Consider the following 18,170-nt stretch of genomic DNA (forward strand, 5'->3'; position numbering starts at 1 on the left):
CGCGAACTGGCTAGCCGTGGCGAGAGTCGCGTATTTTCGCGCCGGTGGACAGACAGTCTAATCGTGTTTCCCCTTCCCGTGCTCCTTTTTTTAACGCGAAATGAAGAGGGAGAAAAAAAAAAAAGATCCTGCGTTGTGGATTCCTAGTGCGGTGCGTCGGACGATCATTTACAGGACTGTCGCACCGTGTTTTTGTGTCGTTCGTTTTGGACGCTTAATTGGAGCGATTACGGGACGCCGGGCGCGGCGGCGGCAGGGTTGAGCCAACGGCCGGGATGATGTATGGCCGGCCGCAGGAGAGAGCGGTCGACCGTGCGAGCGCGCTGCCCTCACGCAGGCGCGGCGTCGTTTCGCTAATTCGACGCACACTCGCGAAAGCCGGCGCACCCCCCGCCGTCGGTCCGTCCGTGAAGAGAGGACGCATTTGACCGCCGTGTGTTTCGCTTTATGGGTCGGCGCGCCGCGCTTCTCGAGCGTTTCGCGTACGTCTCACTTCGGATAGATTTGTGCGGGCTTTGTTTTCTGCACTCCACTGTCAACCACCAACTAGCCCTCCTTCACTTGTTACATTTGTTTCCTGGACAGCCCGTGCGTCTCACCGAGCACGGATTTCAGAACAGCCTCTCCTGTCCTGGCTACCGTGTCGTTTTTCATCAGGCTTTACTTTCAGCATAAATTCTGCATATTTCAGTTCGTGCAGCTACTTAATATACGTGGATATTCCTTTAGGTTAACGTATCAAAAAATACGTTGTCTAACGAACTGGATGGTACAACGGAGGAAAAGCAGAGAATAGTGACGAGGCGGATAGCGGTAAACTTGGTGCTGCTCGTAAGCTGTAACTAAATAGACAAGCGTGCAGCCATGCGCGCTCCGAGCCACACCGCAGCGGTGCACGGAATTTCAGGAGGGCGACCAAAGTATAACGCTGCCCACCTTCCCCTTGTCCTCTTTCGCATTTCACACTTTCCCGTCCTTCTTGCGAACCGTAAGCTTCGCGTACTGAATGAGCAACGCTTGCGTGGGGGAATTGCTGGCACGCATAGCCCGGCGATATGCTATTCACCCCCCCCCCCCCCCCCCCTTCGAGCCGCGAGTGTAGCTTCGCCGCTGCGCTCGCGTGCGATGAGGGGAAAGCGATGCGCGCCGTTCGCGTGAGTGGACCAAATCGAGAAACGTGAGAGGCGCTGGGCCGCCGGCGAATTATGCAAATCACGAGCGCCATTTGTAGCCAGCTGTCGCGCCGGCGGCCGCGCGACGCGATTGGCTGCCCAACGAGCTGCGTCGGGGCTTCGCCGGCTCATTTCTGTCCCCCTATAGCGCTGCTCTCCGTCCCAGCATTTACTCTGCTTTGTTTTGTTTCTTCCTCGCTTGGTGGCGTTTCCGTGGCATTCATTTGCCTTCCTTATGCACCCGCGCCTTGTCCGGCCCGAGTTGTTTGTTCCTGTCGTGAGCTTGGACTGTGAGATGAAAGCTTGGCGCTGTGGTGGGAGTTCCAGACTCTTCCTTTTTTTCGAGATGAGGAGGGGGAGGGGGAAACGGAGGAACGTAGATCAGCGGCACTTGATATCGTGGGCGCCGCGATGTTCATTCGTTGGTATGCGCATACGTGCGAGTAGAACGATGCGGGTTCGCACACCTAATATAAGATCGATCTGAAGGGTCTACTAGAGTGACTCTTCTTGTCTTTTCAACCTTATGAGTTACAGCCAGACATTGCCTTTGTGGATGTGGAGATGAATTAGGGCGCTCTTGAATCGTACAGTCTTTGTCAAAAGTAACCAGGCTGCGCGATTTTTTTCTTCTCAGTCGTATATTAAAGCTATTATGCCAGCCCTCAAGCTCTAAATCTCTGTATGGCGAGAAGAACCCCTGTTCTCACCTTCAGAGAACCTTTCGATCTTTTGGGAAGCCGTGAGGGCTCTGTTATACGAATGAGAAACAAACCTTGTAGCCTGGTTACTTTTGACAAAGGCTGTACCTGCTCAGCGCTTGTTTTGGCGGTTTAGCCGTGGTAGATGAAACCTTGCTGTTTATTTTTTTAATCGCTGTGAGAAAAGGTAATTAGCTGTGCCGCGAATGAAATGCTTTCCAAGTCTCATCTCGCTGGGAGACGACCGCACGCGGGGGTACTTCGGTCAGGTAGTCTTTACAAGCGCTCTCTTAGCGCGAACGCCGATCGACGCTGGGCAGCATTTTTGGAGCGCGGTATACGTTCGTCGGCGGAGCGGAAGCTGTGCGCGTTATCAGGCTGGCGATGGTCGGCGTCTGGCTTTATGCGGAAACCTCGGGGCCCCCAACCTGCGTCAACGCTGCAGCCCGAACTAGTTTAGGTTAGGGCGTGAAAGGCGCGATGTGTGGGTCGAGCTGTTGACGTGCTCCCGTCGTCACACCGAGGGCTGTCTTATCGCACTGCCTTTGTGTGTCCGTCAAGGTTGCTGATATCGACCGAGAGAAGAAAATATGTACCGTCTTTACCTGCATGCAACACGACCTGCTACGCAAGACAGTTTCACATAAGTTGACTTCTTGCTAATATGTGAACGGTAAAATTATTTCAAGACAAGGCTTTTACCCGTCCTCGTCCTCAGTGGAATTGCAGTCTGTATACGTCGTCGTCGATCTTTAAGACCTTGCGCTAGTGTTGGAAGTCTTCCTTGTTGCGCCTGAAAGGCGCGGTGTAGCCCAACTTTTCGGTGGTACTGCACTTCAGTGAGCTGTTGCTTTTGGAATCGCAGATTAAATGTTATACTTAGAACGCGTTTTTAATTGGTATTGTGTGGCCTGTCGCCGGTGTGTGTGCGTTCTCCGGGGAAAAAAAAAGAGGGGAGGGGATTATACGTGGCCAAGTACGGTAATTACTGACGGACAGCATTGTGAATTTGGGCGTCAAAGAAGACAGGCGTGGGGAAGTGATGCCGGGGGTTGTATCTTCGATGAGCGGAAGGTAGGAACAAACTTTGGAGGAACAAAGTCCGGAAAGTGTTTCGAGCTTTCCTCACACCGTTGTTGGGCGTATGTGTATATCCATCGCTTCAGGAGAGCCTGCCTGTCCGTGTAGTATATGGTGGTACGCGTGCTGCTCTTTTCCACGCTTTCAGCGTGAAACGAGGCGCGTGGTAATGAATGCGGCTTCGGCGATACGCCCAAGTCAGGCTTTATGGCTCGGCAGCTCCCGCGCTATCTTTTCGTTGCCACGCACCTGAGGTCGTTTCTTTTCGACGTGCCTCAGCCGGGGGTCGGCGTTTTTTTTCTCTCTCTATTTATGTATTCGCCCTGCCGTATCTCTCGTCTTCTCTTACTTTCGTTTTCCCAAGGGCAGGCAGACGTAAGCAGCTTCCTCGCTGACGTCTGCTTGGTGGTAATGATGACGATGTTGATTTCATTGTAGTGGCGCAACTTGGGCAACTGACGCTTGCTAGCTTGCCCAACCGACGGCGTTGAGGATAAAGTGTGTGGGCGTGTTTGCGTCTGAATCAGAGGGAGAGTACAACGCTGCTGGTCTTTGGGATGCTATTAATGAAGCGTGGTAACGTGGATCTCTCTACTGATGCAGTTAGCAGACAGTATTTATCTATTTACTTAACCTTGTTTGTTTGTTTGTTTGTTTGTTTGTTCCAGCATTTCTGTGGTCCGCTCCTCGCCGCCATGGGAGCGCTATTGTGAGCATGCGCAGTGTTTTGCAAGGCTTAGCGGCGCGTATACTGTCATACGGTATGATGTTCCAGCTGTTCCCGAAGAGATAGCCCTGATCGTTGGGAGGATGTGTGCGATTTCTTTTCTTCAACACGCTATTTGGAGCTTATTTCTCTTCCTCTGTCTCGCGCCTCTTGCCGGCCTGTCTCGTGACGCTTGAGTTCGATTGTCGGGGATCGGAAAGTGAGCGGCAATATCGAAAGCATACTTCTGCGACGCAGGATAACGGTATTGGATGCACACAACGGCGACTTTGAGCACGCAGCACCGGAGGAGAGCTCCTGAGAGGCTCCCTCTCCACCGCACTTTCCGCTCTTTGATTGTTCTTCCACGCAGTTTGCAAGAGCATAGCCCGTGAATGTCACCTTTGAACTTTTTGTATTACGAGGTTCAGAACGAGCTTCTTCCTCGTATTATTGTAGCGTGGCTCGGCGCACCCGATCATAGAAACAGGCTGCAGCTACTGCTCTGTAGCGTCATACGCCACTTTTAACGCACTCGGCGCTTTTGCCTTTCGCTAATCACGAGTCAGCTGTGCTTCTGCTCTTTAAAGTTTTGTGCGTAGACATTTCTTCAAACCTTTCAAGTCTGGTTCCCCGCTAGGCACTCCAGTTACGTAATCAAACTCCGAGGACTTATCTTTTGAAAAAGTTTTTGCAACGATTTCACGAACAGCGTCAGCGAATGTGTGCTTAACTGGCTTTTTTAACGGTGTGCTCACTGAGGCAGCTCTCGTGGTATCTTGGCGCTTGCCATTTTTACGCGCTGAAATGGACGTCAAGCACTTCCTTCGAACCTTGAATGGTACTTCCAATTAGCCCACGAAATTCTTGATTTCGCGGCGAATTAACAGTGATTGCTTTGTGGGAAGTGCTTAATCTTGTTTATACAACGCAGGAGACGCGACGACGGTACAGAAAAGACGGCAAAAACGAATGCAGTTCCATCGGCATGAGGGCTTCAGCTAGGGTGCCTCGATGCTACATCGAAGCACCCTAGGTCGAAAGACGCGGGTTCGATCCCGGCCGGGGCGGTCGCATTCGCGGAATGCTTAGTGGCCCACGTACTGTGCGATGTCAGTCCTCGGTAAAGAACCCCAGGGGGTCGAAATCATCCGGAGCCCTTCACTGCGGCGTCCCGCTTAGCATGAGCCGCTTTGGGACGTTAAACCCTAAAACCATAAACCATTCTACTTTTTAATACTGATTTTTTTTTTTTTTACAGCGCTGCAAAGAATGCCACGAACAGTAAACACACGGACGGTCCACTCGGGCGCTTTTAGTTACGACAACACCGCCCACAAATTTCCCCTAGAAGTACCTCGGGCAGCATTCGCTGTAAACCTCCGAGCAAAAAGAAGAAAGGAAAAAAAAATTGCCGCTCTGCACAGCGATATTATGTGGGCAGTGGTCGTTTCGCCGGCGTCGTCATGTATCGTAATCTGTCCTCTCCCTCTTCGCCTCTCGCTCTCATGCGCGTTGACGCTAAATTGAATTGTTTCGCGCAAGCGCGATCATTCTCGCGCTGAGCCCCCGATCGCATGTGTGTGTGTGGTCGTAAAAGGGAGAGAGACAGGTTCTTCGGCGAAGGTATAAAAAAAGAAATGCGAGCTCTGAAAGAACGGACTCGCGCACGCGCGCACCGAGCGGGGGTGGATACAAGACGAGCCGAGGATGCGAGGAAGAGGGGGAAATGTTGCGGCGATGCGTCTTCCCCCTGATGTGTGGCGATCCTATCTCGTCCTTTACGGCGGGGAAAGGTCCCTCGTCGGAAGGCGGCGCTCGTTCGGGGCCGCCGCGGTGGCGAATCGCCAGATAAGCACTTATCGACGGAACAGCTGTTGTATCTGCGGCCCTGTTTCGTGGCTCGCCTCTTTGACGATGCCACCCCTCTCGCCTTCTTCCCTCTCTCTCACCCGTGCCGTAAATTTCTGGGCGGCCGAGGTAAATGCCGCGGTGGTGTAGTGATAGGGGCTTCTTCGCGCGTCGGGCGAGAGTCCTTTCTTTGCTGACGGCCATCGTGGAGTGAGATCTCGCTCTTTTTATGCCGCTTTCGCCTCTCGGCGTTCGGGGTCGACAGCAAGGTTGCGAGTTTGCTTCCTTCGTGTTCTTTTCTCTCTTTTTGTTATTCTTCTTTCGTTCGCTTCCGTCTCCTTACTTCCGGTGGCAGGCAGTTAACCCTCGCTCCCGTATACTTTCACCTTGTGTATGTGTGCACTTGGCGTAGACCGCTAGGTGGCCGGTTATGTATGTACGGCGCTTCTCCTGCGAGGCGTTATGTATGGAGTTTTAGCAAACCGGAGACGTACTAGCGGAGACGTATGCTGGTTTTACGTACGCCTGTCGCACACGCGCCGTAGTCCTACCCGGCTGCATGCTTGCCACTGCGCATGAGCAGCTCCCGTACATAAAACCGGTATACGTCTCCGCTAGTACGTCTCCGGTTTGGTAAACCTCTCTCTTGTATACGCATGCGGTGCGGTATGCGTCCTGTTTGCGCGTAAAGTACAGCAGTTCCCGCATGGGGACAACCGTTAACTGACCTCTTTGGCTGTGCTGTATCTTTTTCGCGGAACGGAGTCATTTACACGTCTGAATTTGTGATTCTGCGCTGCTCGAGAGGCGGCTTTTGTTGAAGCGGTCATGGATTTAGTAAAGTTTCTGATGCGTGTGCGTGCTTTCACGACCGTAACGTGGCTGCTGATGCAAGTTTTCGCTGTCTATATAGAGGTGCCGTTATGTGTATTTACTCAGACTGAACGATGCTTTGTAACTGCTGTCGCCCATTGGTTTTCCATGTACCCAATACAGTGAAGAATCCATGCTAGTACTCCGTTAACCCTTTGTATCCTAGCGACCGCGTATCACGCGGTAGCAGTATTTGAATGCTGGCTCACAGCTTCACTCCTGCTATATGGTCAGTAATGTGGTCGTACTTTGTGTCCACAGATACGTAGCCGGTGGGATATAAAGGGTTGGATTAATACATAAATCCTGAGCTTAAGGTCGCATTCTCTGTAATGCCTGCTTGTTTTTGTGTCGTATTCTATGACCGTCTGCGAATGGCTTTCATAGAGTATTTTCTTTAAAATTTTTGCCGCGCGATTTCAACATCAACTGGGGGCCGGCTCCAGCAAAAATCTTCCCTCGCAACCGGCGGAGGTGAATTTGCGGAGCAGCATTCCGCGCAGGCGCGGTGAAATCCAATCCCTTCATATTAAGCAGTGTGACAGATTCGCGAACCGTGCTGTGTGGTTACACGCTTGAATTTTCGCCACATCCCCCATCCACAACCTTCTTTCCCTGCTTCGGGTGTAAACTCCGCAAAAATAAATAAAATTAAAAGGTCTGCGTTGCCGCTTCTTTAGTCCGCGACGCGCGGTTTTCGGCCCATTTCGTTTTCGGGAAGGGTTAACCAACCACGACGCGACGTTGATTAAGCGTCGCTTGGCGTCACGTTTGCGGTCGTTTTGCGACGTTAAGCCGCGCTGCTTTCCCATCGTTAATCACGCGCGACCCGCTGCATCCCGCCTCTGCCTCTGCCGCCGCTGCTGAAATCCTAGCACGCGCTTGGCAACTACCGCGCCGCCCTGACTGCGCGCTCTGCTGCGCGCTTTCCGACGCTCGCCAGGCTTTTAGGCGTAGCTGACGTCTGACGTTTCCCGCATTCAGGCTCTGCTGACTGCGTCCTTTTCTTTTTTATTATTATTATGTTTTTTTTTTCAGTTTGTGCGTAACTGTACCTGGTGCGTCGTGTTTCGCATACCTACACGCGAAGGAGGCGAACAGTCATTGAAACCTATAGGATAGCACGAGAGGTTTTTCTTGTCGCAACCTCATGCTCTTTTTTTCCTTCGTGATGAGGGATCTGGTTATGCATGTGCGGAAATATTGCTTACGCATTGTATACCTTCTGTTCACCGCGTGTCGTTCCATGGGGCATGAAGTGTGGCATGGTTATTTGAAGGTTCTTTTTTTTTTTCCGCAAAAAAAAAACAAAAACCTTTCATGGTGTTTCAAGTGTCAGACCAAATAGCCCGACAACAACTCTTGCTATCGTATGGTTATTTCAGCTAGTTTAGTTTTATTACGCTAGCACAAGCGAGAAGTTACGGTAATCGAAAACGAGAATCAGACACGTAAGGCGCAGTGCCGACTGTATCCGAGTGTACGCTCGTATGAAAAGGCAGCTTTTGAAGTTTCACCTCACTTTGCGCCTTCCGCACTTGATCTTTATTTTTATTTTTTCTTGATCTCCCTGCAGGACGAGCACCTTCGAGCCGGACAGTGCGAGGCGCCAACCTGGCCCGGCTAGCAGTTGACCACCAATGTTGAGCCACGGCCGCTCCAGCGCCCCCTGCGTCGGCTGCCTCCAGTTACGCCAGGCGTGCTGTCGCCGCTGCGAAGCCCACCGTCACACGGCCATGCACAGGCGCGCGTTATGACCAACCTACTTAGCCCTTGTTTGCTTCCGTTAGTTTAGCTTTACTTTTCTTTCTTTTTTCTTGCTGCGTTATTTTTCTCTTGACGCCGCCCTCTTTCCCCGCGCGAAGAACGAGAAAGGTAACGAGGAGTGTTTCCAGCGCATAGTTTCGTTTTGCGTTTTCACTGTCCTCCGGCTCTCCTTCAGAGCCCCCGTTGTTTTGTCGTATCGGTTGGAGTCGAGGCGGACATGCTTGTCTCCAGATCATGCAACGGACGTTGGCCGCTACCGTCGTCATCTCTAAGTGGTTCGCGCGATAATGCTCCCTAGGACGTTCTCTTCCAAGTCGGAGACGGGACTCGGGAAGAAACCATTGCTGCCCGGTAACGGTCGTTACTGCTCCGCAAAGAAAACCAGCACCACTGCTAACTGACCCATGAGGCGCTGCCCTTTCTGTTGCACCTCCCTTCGTTCCCCGTTCACCCCAGGCTCTGCCCCGTTTCCTACGCGGGAACCGTCGGCACGGTGAAAGTGACTGACTGTGCGCGAGGTTTCCGTTCCATCCTCGCCGTGCGGGTATACGACCTGACCTCAGCCGCGTTCTGTGCGTGCGTGTGTGTGTGGTGCAGTGTGCCAACTGGTGTGTGTTGTGTGTGGTGAGGAAGGCGGGAAGCGGCCATCATCATGCTCCGGGTGCGCGTCCTGCGGCTGCACACGTGCAAGGTGGTGCTCGTCACGTCGCTCGTGTGGTTCGGCGTGGCCGCGCTGCTGCTCATGTACTACACCGAGTGCATAGGCTCCGGCTGCCTGGCCAAGTCTAGCGCCGCCGGCGCGGCCGAGCGCATGCCCTCGGCCCGGTCCCTGCAGGCGCCCCGGGGAGAGCTCCGGAGCTGGGTGCCCGTCGGTGAGTTGATATAAGCGTAGAGTTTCATTTCATTTAATTACATTTATTTTACCCTCAGGGCTTTCGCATTACAGAGTGGGTGGGACAGTGAAAAAATACAATACATAGATCAAAAAGAGCGCTATATATATGAACAATATTGAAAGATGCTAGAGACAGGACGAAAACATTGGGAACAAAAGTACAGAAGTAAAAAAATAAAAGGATTGAAAAAAGAAAACTTTATATAGTCTGTATATGGGTAAACAACATATCACAATTGGTCTGATTCTAACAGTGTGAGTAATTTGCTTTTAAAACGCGCAGTGTCGCTAACACAGGTGGCTGTGGGTGAAAGATTATTCCAGTCACGACATGTTTTAGGGAGGAAGGAATTAGAGCAGGTCACTAATTAGTTAGGTGTTATTAATTAGTTAGTTAATAGTTAGGTGTGGCTTACACCTTGAAGCCCACGTTTAATGTAATCTGGCGATTAAATGTGAGGCTTTTAATTCAGCAGCACCAGAGGTCCCGTCCACAAGAAAAGGCGGCGGCGTGTCAAGAGAAAGGGGTTAGTCCACGTGCCACGGTGGGCACGTTGTTGCCCCACCGTAGCATGTGGGAGTGAAATTAATTCAAACAAATTCAGCGCGTCAAGAAATTGGGTCAACAAATATACAGCCTCCCGGAGAACTGTCTCAGTGCAAAAAATAAACCTTACGGGGAGCTCGGGAAGAGCAACCTGGTTCTCACAAGCCCGACCGATGGCTGTGTTTGAAAAGCAACCGTCTGTCGGGAGTGTGGCGCATCGCATAACGGCTGCATGCCACCCCGCCAGGAGTAGTGTGAGGACTCGCCCAACCTGTGAGTGGTGTGAGGACTCCCCCGATTAAGCGTCATCCAAGTTTTTTTTTTACAAAGCCTGGTTGGAAAACGCAGTGCGCCGTAAATAAACTTATGGAAAAAGAAAAGAGATACGCTGCGAAATGGAAAGAGTGCTTTTTATTTATTTTTTTTTTTTGAACGCGTGGTTCTTAGATGTCATTTCTGCCAAGTTTGGCCGTGGTAACTGTTCCATATTTCACGCGAAAAACAAGTGCGATGGTTGGATAGTGGTCGCGAGGGTGTGCTTCTATGGAGCATGCGCTCAAGCCGTTTCAAGCTGTACTTTGGGAGGCCGCATCTGTTTAATTACTGCCGCCTACCCGCTCAAGTAAACAGAACTTTAGTGCAGGCTGGACAACCGACGGACGGGGTTACTAACATAACGCAGAAACATGAAAACTAATAATAAGAGTGTCACCGCAAGGGACCGGCATGTTTTCGGTTTCGGTACTGTTTACCTGTAAGGAGGAAGCTCAGCTTTCGTTTTGAGCGCTACACACAGCGCATCTCGCCAGCGCAACCACATGAAGAACAAAGGAAAAGCGAGACGTGCACACGCTGTGTGTAACTTTTCCTTTGTTCTTCACGTGGTTGCGCCGTTTCACTCTGTCAGGCGCCGAAAAGACCCAGATCCGCGGTCTTGTGTGGAATATTCTGGCAACGCACTAAGAAACATTCGTGATTCTCGAAAGTCTTGCTAACCTGCACGTAAGACAGGTGCCACGGGTACCGCCTGGCAGACGGCTTTACCACCGCAAAAAAAAAAAGAAAAGAAAAAGAATATTGGCCGGACTTTTACCGCTGTGCTAATACGAATTGCAGCGACGGCTGGAGTGACGTGATATGCCGATGTAATTCGGAGTGTTTGCTAGCTCTTGGCAAGAGTGTGGGTTGTCTGTCACCTTTATGCCCGCACCGCGGATAAACTCTAGTGAATATTTCGTGACGTCACGAGTGACTTCACGGTGTTTGGACCGATCAAAGGTTAGCATTCTGGCCATTTAGCTTGTCGCGTTGTCATTGCGTCTTGCGCGACGTCGATACATTGTAACCATTCGATACGTTCAGCGTAGTGCGTTGTGATGATGTCATGTGTGACGTCACGTCACTCCATTCTGACCAGTTAGCGTGACCACGGCTGGGCTGTTGTTGTTGTTGTGACTGAGAGAAGTATGAAAAGGAAATTGCACGGGCCTGCTACTGGCTCGAGCCAAGCCACCACCGCTGCCACGTGCAGATAGAGGAGAGGTAAGAGATCAGAGGAAAGAGAAAAAGGCAAGAAAAGACGCGCGTCGCAGCAACAACTGCGTCCGCCGGAGCGGACGCTGCTGAAAAAATCAGATAAGCGGCCGAAGCCGCGCTCGCCGAAGCGAGGACAGATACTCTACACGGCTGGGCTGAGTGGAGCGATGTGCGCATCCGGCCGCCTCCACTCTGTACAGTGTTGTGCAACGCCAACGACGCCGACACCACATAAACGGGGAACGCGGCCTTAACAGCTTTCGCTGCAAAAAAGTAAGAGGCACGCTCTTTCGGTGAGAATCGTCGTAACCCACCACTTCGAGCTCGCAAAAGCGTTTCGCGTTCAGTCGTGTCCGTACTGTTGAAAAACAGTTCAGCCGCTTTGGCGAGGACCGCTGCGGAGGCGTTGCAGCGTCTGGCTCAACTTAGCGGAATTACAGTGCTCTAGAACCTTCTAGAGCACTGTAACCGAATTGCGGTTCGGGAGCTGATAGGACTGATATACGAATCAAATAACCTATTTTTTGGGCTGTTCTCTTGTTGCGGGCAGCCATCGCGCCAGCTTCCCGTGATGCACCCCGACTTTCTATGTCGTGTTTGGTGATCGTAAACCGCCGCGGTGGCGCAGTGGTTGAGGCGTTGGGCTGCTGAGCACAAGGTTACATGATCGAATCCCTGCCGCGACGGATAAACGAAATGTAGAAACACCCGTGTACCGGATGTGCCGAAAAATTTATCCGGGGCCATCCACTACGGCTGCGCCGTCTCTCGTATCCCAGCTCGTGCTGCGTCAGGGTATTAAATCTCACGCAGTGCCGTGTGGATTTGTGTCTTAGCCATGTATAATGGAGTACTCATGGCACCCTTTAAGCTCTAAATCTGTGTAAGTTTGCTTCACGCTCAGTCTGCTCCACTGGGCCGAAGTTGGTGAGCCTAGACTTCTCTACCGTCTTAAATACCCTCAGGTGAGGATGAGCTAATTCTCGGTTGGTGTGACAGATATGTCGCCCTGCGCCCTGCGTGGCTTGGGACACGTTGCCCCTTTCTTCGCAGACTCTTTCTTTCCACTGCTCGCTATTGAGATTGTGTTCTCACGTTCCAAAGACAAACGAGCAGCTCTGAGGCTTTGTGAATAGCTCCGGATTAATTTAGATCAGCTGGGGTTCTTCAACGCGCACTACAATCTCTTGCTCGTTAGGAGAACGCCATAGACGTCAGGACTGCATATCTGTATCGCATGTCATATATACGGTACTGGCAGAGCCCTTCAGAGCAGAATCTTCCAATCGTATTCAAGACGAGCGCGCTGTGCGCAGTGATGTTCCATGCCGTTACCGAAAATTCCCTCAATCTGACCCCAATTCCCTATTTTAGGCCGTTTTGCCCTGCAGCAGCTTGAAAACTCCCTCAGTTTGGAAATAGCGCGACAATTTCAGTCTTTAAAGCTTCCTGAAACTACGTAAAAAATTCCCTCTTCGCAAAATTTGACTTCTCAGATTTTCCGAAAAATGAAACATCACTGGCTATGCGAAATCCCTTCTCGCTCGCTTTGGGGGCAGGGTGGCCCGCTGAGTATATCCACTGGTAGAAACGTTTTGATCGTTTAGAGGTCTGCACTTGAATATGTTTTGAAGAGGGATCTGATTTCTACTTCGCTATTTGGGTGGCTCAGCGGTTATGGCACTCGGCTGCTGACCCGAAAGACGCGGGTTCGATCCCGGCCGCGGCGGTCGAATTTCTTTAGAGGCGAAATTTTAGAGGCTCGTGTACTGTGCGATGTCGGTGCAGCTAAAAGAACCCCAGGTGGTCGAAATTACCGGAGCCCTCCACTACGGCGTCCCTCATAGCCTGAGTCACTTTGGGACGTTCAAACAATCGTAAAACTAAAACTATTTCGCTATTTGAGTTAGACAGGCAGATCAGTACTGTGGGTGTGAAAATTAACATGCAGAAAACCAATGTTCACCAGTCTCGCAAGGAAACAGCAGTTCACAAGGTGCTGGAAGTGGTAATGGAATACGTCTATTTAGGTGAGGTATAGGGACCGCAGATTCTAATCACGAGAGCAGAATAACTAGAAGAATAAGAATGGGGTGGAGCGCATATGGCAGGTTCTCTCAGATCACGAATGGCAGTTTACCAATATCCCTCAAGAGAAAAGTATACAACAGCTGTGTCTTACCGGTACTCACCTATGGGGCTGAAATGTGGAGGCTAACGAAGAGGGTTGAACTGAAATTGAGGACCAACGCAGCAAGCTATGGAATTTATAGGTGTAAAGTTAATGGACAGGAAGAGGACAGAATGGGTCAGGGATCAAACACGGATTGACGACATCCTAGTCGAAATCAAGAAGAAGAAATGGGCCTGGGCAGGGCATGTGATGCGAGGGCAAGATAACGGATGGTCGTTTAAGGTAATGGACTGGATTCAAAGGGAAAGGAGGCGTAGCAGGGACGCGGCAGAAAGTTAGGTTGGTGGACGAGATGTTTGCTGAGATGTGGTGGTCGAAACTGGCACAGGGCAGGGTTGACTGGAAAGATATGGGAGAGGCCTCTGCCCTGTAGTGGGCGTAGTCGGGCTAATGATGATGATGATATTAGTTACTTTGTTATAGGCCGTTCCGTTACAGCGAGGCAGCGCTGCGCGTTTTACGGCATTGCGTTTCGTGTTCGACGGCGTACGCTTCTCAAAACTTGCACGTTTTTGCTCAGAGTTAAGCCCTCTCATATCGTGAATTCTCTGATTCATCGTTGTTATTGTTTGTTTAGTTTTTTTTTTTTTTTGCATAGGGAGCAACAATAGAAAAGATAAAAAAATGACTCTCTTCGAAAGCCTATAGGTCAAGAACGAGTTACTTCCTCGGCAGGGAAAAGATTGCGCGCGTCTATTCTCTCCTCTGCGTGTCCCACGAGTTTCTTTCTTGCTCCATCGCTGCTTTCCAGATTAAGTGAAGCGTGGATGGCAGGACCGTATACAAGCCAAAATTCAGTCATCGCCTCTCCTCTCCGGCGCCGACGCTGGCGAGAAAAGACCACATAACGCCACAAACGGGACTGCGTGGTGCATGCGGGCGGGCTGCAGAATGGAAAGTTCGGCGACTCTCTTCCTAGCGCCGAAGAGTGGGCTTCTCCGTGCGCCTTCCGGAGCGCGTCGCAGGAGAACGCTCCCGCGCCTTTGGCTGCGCCCGGCTCGGTCGCGCCGAGAGCGCGCGCATTTGACGCGCGCGCTTGATAGATGGCGACGAGATTGCCTCGGCACATTCATTACGCGCGGCGCCGAAGGGATAGCGCGGCAGGACGCAATAGCGCTAAGTGCTCTCTCCCCAGCACCGGGAAGATGGCTGCTACACGATTCCTTGGACGCTCCACTGTTCGATCTTGCCCTGTGTTCTTTTTTTTCTTCTTGTTTTAGTGTTTCCAAAGGCCACGCGGTCGTGAACAAAGCATTGCTCCGTGGATGCTCGTTTGCGTATATTGAATAGCTGTTGCAGCTTAGCTTGTCGAGACGGCCTTTGTGCCTCCCATGGCTGGCCGGATTCATAAATCACTAACCGTGAGCTGGCCTATGTAGGGCGGCTCTCGCTTGTCGAAACATTTTTGGGTTCTGGTGGGCTGCTGTGTGTCTGTTTTATTGACAATGGCTAAAGGGGCTCACGGACTCCCAAAATCGATTAGTCTTGCAATGTTTTTTAGACATTAATTTTGAGTAGCTAGAATGATAAACAGGCAGCATCTTATGGGCCTAATAGGTATTTGGCATCTGAACTGCTTGAAAGTTTGAAGCAAAACCGGCTACTCGTAATCTATGCCACTTGCAGTGAAACAACAACCTAGAGCTCTTAACTGCTCGTGATGCTTTTAGTGAAGGTCCACTTTCAAGAAACGGTGTCTTGATGTGTAAACGCACTGTGTGACAGAGAGGTTATCATGTCTGAGTTCATTCTCCATACTAACCATTTCTATCTTAATTTTTTTAAAAGTTAGACCGCACCTTCTTCTACTTCCAAGCAGCGATAACGGAATCCATATTAGTCTCGGATGTCGTCATCAATGCCAGGAGTTTGAATCGATTGGCGGTAACATAGAATTCATTTTAAACTCCTAATAGCGCAGCAATGAATTCGTGCTTTGTTGCCAAACGAATGTCTGCAAAGCCGCTCAGGATAAGCAAACTAAGGATCACATATTAAGGATCACCTATTAATGCTCACATATTAAGGATCACATATTAAGGACCCAATTTTGGATCACATGAGTGTATAGTTGTCAGTGACACACAAAAAAAAATACCAGTTGCGTCTTATCCTAAATGCCACTCATCATTTCTGTACAAATAGTCAGTGTCATTTGTAATTCAAATATTATTTTGTCCGAAATAGTCTGTGCAGGTATAAAGAAACCTAATTAGTTTTTTCAACTCGAAATACCAACTATTAATTTTTAATAGGCGTGTAAAATTTTTTTACTACCCTGAATTCAGTATTGTGTCACCACACTCAGACGAAAAGTCCTGTTGTCGAAACATTGGCAAGCTCCCCGACGTTTTCCCTTCCCTTTTTCACTTTGAAACTTGGTTCAGCGCAAAAGACGAACCCAGAGTAAGGAAACGACACACACGGAGCGCTATGTCCTACCAACTATGTCCTACCAACTAGCTCAGCACGAAGTTTTCTTGAAATATATTTCACTTTGAGTTTACGAGAAACCCTTCCACCTGCCCTCTCCACCATAGTCCGTGATTTGTCATTTGGGATCTGATCATGACGTCACATTTTTTTTTTCCGGAGATACGCATAAAGAACCCAGGAAATGTTTATAGCACTGAAGAAAAACGTGTTGATTTGACCCACTTTACCTCGTAAATCCGGATAGCAAAGCACAAGTTAAGGTTACTATAGGTGCAGATTCATAATGGTCGAAAATAGCGCGAACTGGACGAGACACAAAAGGAGGTGTTTTCCACCATTACGGAATTCGGATAATTCGGGCTGCCGGCGCGGTCCCTGCTAACGCCATGTAAATCTATGGCGTCAGGCGCTCGTTATTTCGACACTGACGGCGCCAAGGGGAGACGAGGAGCGCGGTCGCCACTCAAAAAATTTGCCGGGCAACCGAAAATTGTACCGAGCACTTCATTCGGAGCCTGACGAGAAGGACGTTTCATATGATAGTGCAGCCTCCATTGACCCCATCGCTGGTATATGCAGCTCTCATCACTGCTTTTTCTTAATTTATTTTTATGGAGAGCAGTGTCGCAGAGGCATCATAACACATTCTACTCCCCCCTCCCCTCTCCCCCCTGGCGTCGCCCGTGTTTCGGACGCTGCAGAACTCGCACCGGTTAATTCGGACCAGAACCCGACGGAGCGCCCGGTCGAGCGGCTCGGCAAGCGATCGTCCAAATAGCCATCCTCAGGTCTGAACTGCATATAGTAATTATTCCCCGCGCACCTTTAATGTGCGGGTGGCGACGGCAGGTGCGACGACGATCCCCTCGCTAGGCCTAGAAATATGCCGGCTGCATAGTTTCGTTTTCGAAGCTCTGTTGTCGGCCTACAGCGACGGGGGCTATCGGCTGAGCGTCTACGCGTGTTTCCTTCACTTCCGTCCGCGTGATTCTTCCGTTCTTCTAGGGCAGTGAACTACGCACTCGTCACACGCTGTTCGCAGTTTCTGCGGTGAAGCCTTCCACATCACGACGCCTCCGCTTGTGAAATCCGCGTCGCACCGTGGAAGAGGCCGCATAGATCTTTCGTTATGAAGTAGGTGGCGCTCCCGATACATTGCGTACGACCTGAATCATTTGAAGGAGCTGCGAAAAATCGTTTCCGCGCAGTTTTCGTCTGAAAAGCCAACGGCCGTTCAGTTTTTTACTAAATCAATTTACTATCACAGGAGCAATTCTGGGCACTTTTGGGGGAGTTATTCCATCGATTAATCCGGAAGATTTGTTTTTTTCCGGTCCCTTTGAATCCGTATTAATGAGGTTTTTTTAGGTGGCAAAATCTCTCTGCGTTATACACAAAAGAATATGTGCTGCCAAGCTCACTAACTTGACAAATGCTAATTGCTTTGTTCGCTAGCTAATGTAACAAAGCAACCAGTTGTAATGTGAAGAGTGTCAAATTAATTTGAAACAAAGACATCACTGCTGCTTGTAGCACACTAAGAAAACAAATTGCAGACACTTGATCATGGCTAAGCCAAATACAAATTAGGTGTGCTAGCCCTTCGGTTGTGGTGTGAGGCTCAGTTCTCAAGGTCAGATACGCTTCAAAGATCAGCAAAGTCGGACTTGAGCTCTGCTTTAAGGTTGTGATGCAATAGCATTAATGGGTTAATGCCCATATATGCGGAATTGGTCATTCTTTTCTTTACATTCATAGATACCTGGGAGTCCCCATTCCGCTCCTGACACAGTGGTGCAGTGCTTAAGCGTTGCGCCACTGCCCTGCGATGGCAGGTGCTGCCACGGGTGGGACTTGTGAGACCCAAGTCTTTCTTCCCGAGCAACCTCTCTCGATCAACCAATAATTGAACTGCCACCTGCCGAAGTGGGCAGTTTGCTCAGCTTGGATGTGCCGGTCAAACCGACAGGGGTGAAATCGCCAAGTGGGGGCTCTAGTACTAGGGCATTAAAAGCTATGTGTTCGCCGCAGCATCTGAAAGGATGTTGCACTACAAGTTTGTATGGTCTGCCATAATTAATGTTTCTAGATTATGGTGTTCCTCATGACTGTTGAATATCACCTTGCAACCGTATTTCACATTCCTGCATTGGTTAGTGAATCTGTCTTGGCAATCATCAATACATTCCCATGTCGCGTGCTGCTATAGTAGGATACAACTTAATAAAACTGCAGTTGTTGACATTGGCCCACGGTCCACAGTGTCTTGTATTATTCCGCTTGCCAATTACAGCAGTAAGCAAAATGAGCTTTTTAATGTTTGATTATATTAAAGAAGCCAGGTATCAAAATTCTAGAGCTTATAATTTTTTAATTGGTTGGTTTGGTTTATGGGGTTTAACGTTCCAAGGC

General features: G+C 50.2%; 1 protein-coding gene across 6 annotated transcripts in view; it reads left to right on the plus strand.

Annotated features, from left to right (window-relative positions):
- LOC149343277 (polypeptide N-acetylgalactosaminyltransferase 13-like) overlaps positions 1-18,170 on the plus strand; it is a 282,002-nt gene that overhangs the window by 246,740 nt on the left and 17,092 nt on the right. For 4 of the 6 annotated variants that reach the window (XM_089545812.1, XM_089545813.1, XM_089545814.1 and 1 more), the window contains one exon: positions 7,960-9,022. In XM_089545812.1, coding sequence (XP_089401938.1) covers positions 8,803-9,022 — 220 coding nt within the window. In that variant the 5' untranslated portion in view covers positions 7,960-8,802. Of the gene's footprint in view, positions 1-5,622; positions 5,780-7,959; positions 9,023-18,170 lie in introns of those variants that run through there. The other 2 variants (XM_089545817.1, XM_089545816.1) reach the window with 2 other exon arrangements.

Source organism: Amblyomma mixtum, chromosome 5 (assembly GCF_055824585.1).
Source record: "Amblyomma mixtum isolate Tamu chromosome 5, ASM5582458v1, whole genome shotgun sequence".
Classification (NCBI taxonomy): Eukaryota; Metazoa; Arthropoda; class Arachnida; order Ixodida; family Ixodidae; genus Amblyomma; species Amblyomma mixtum.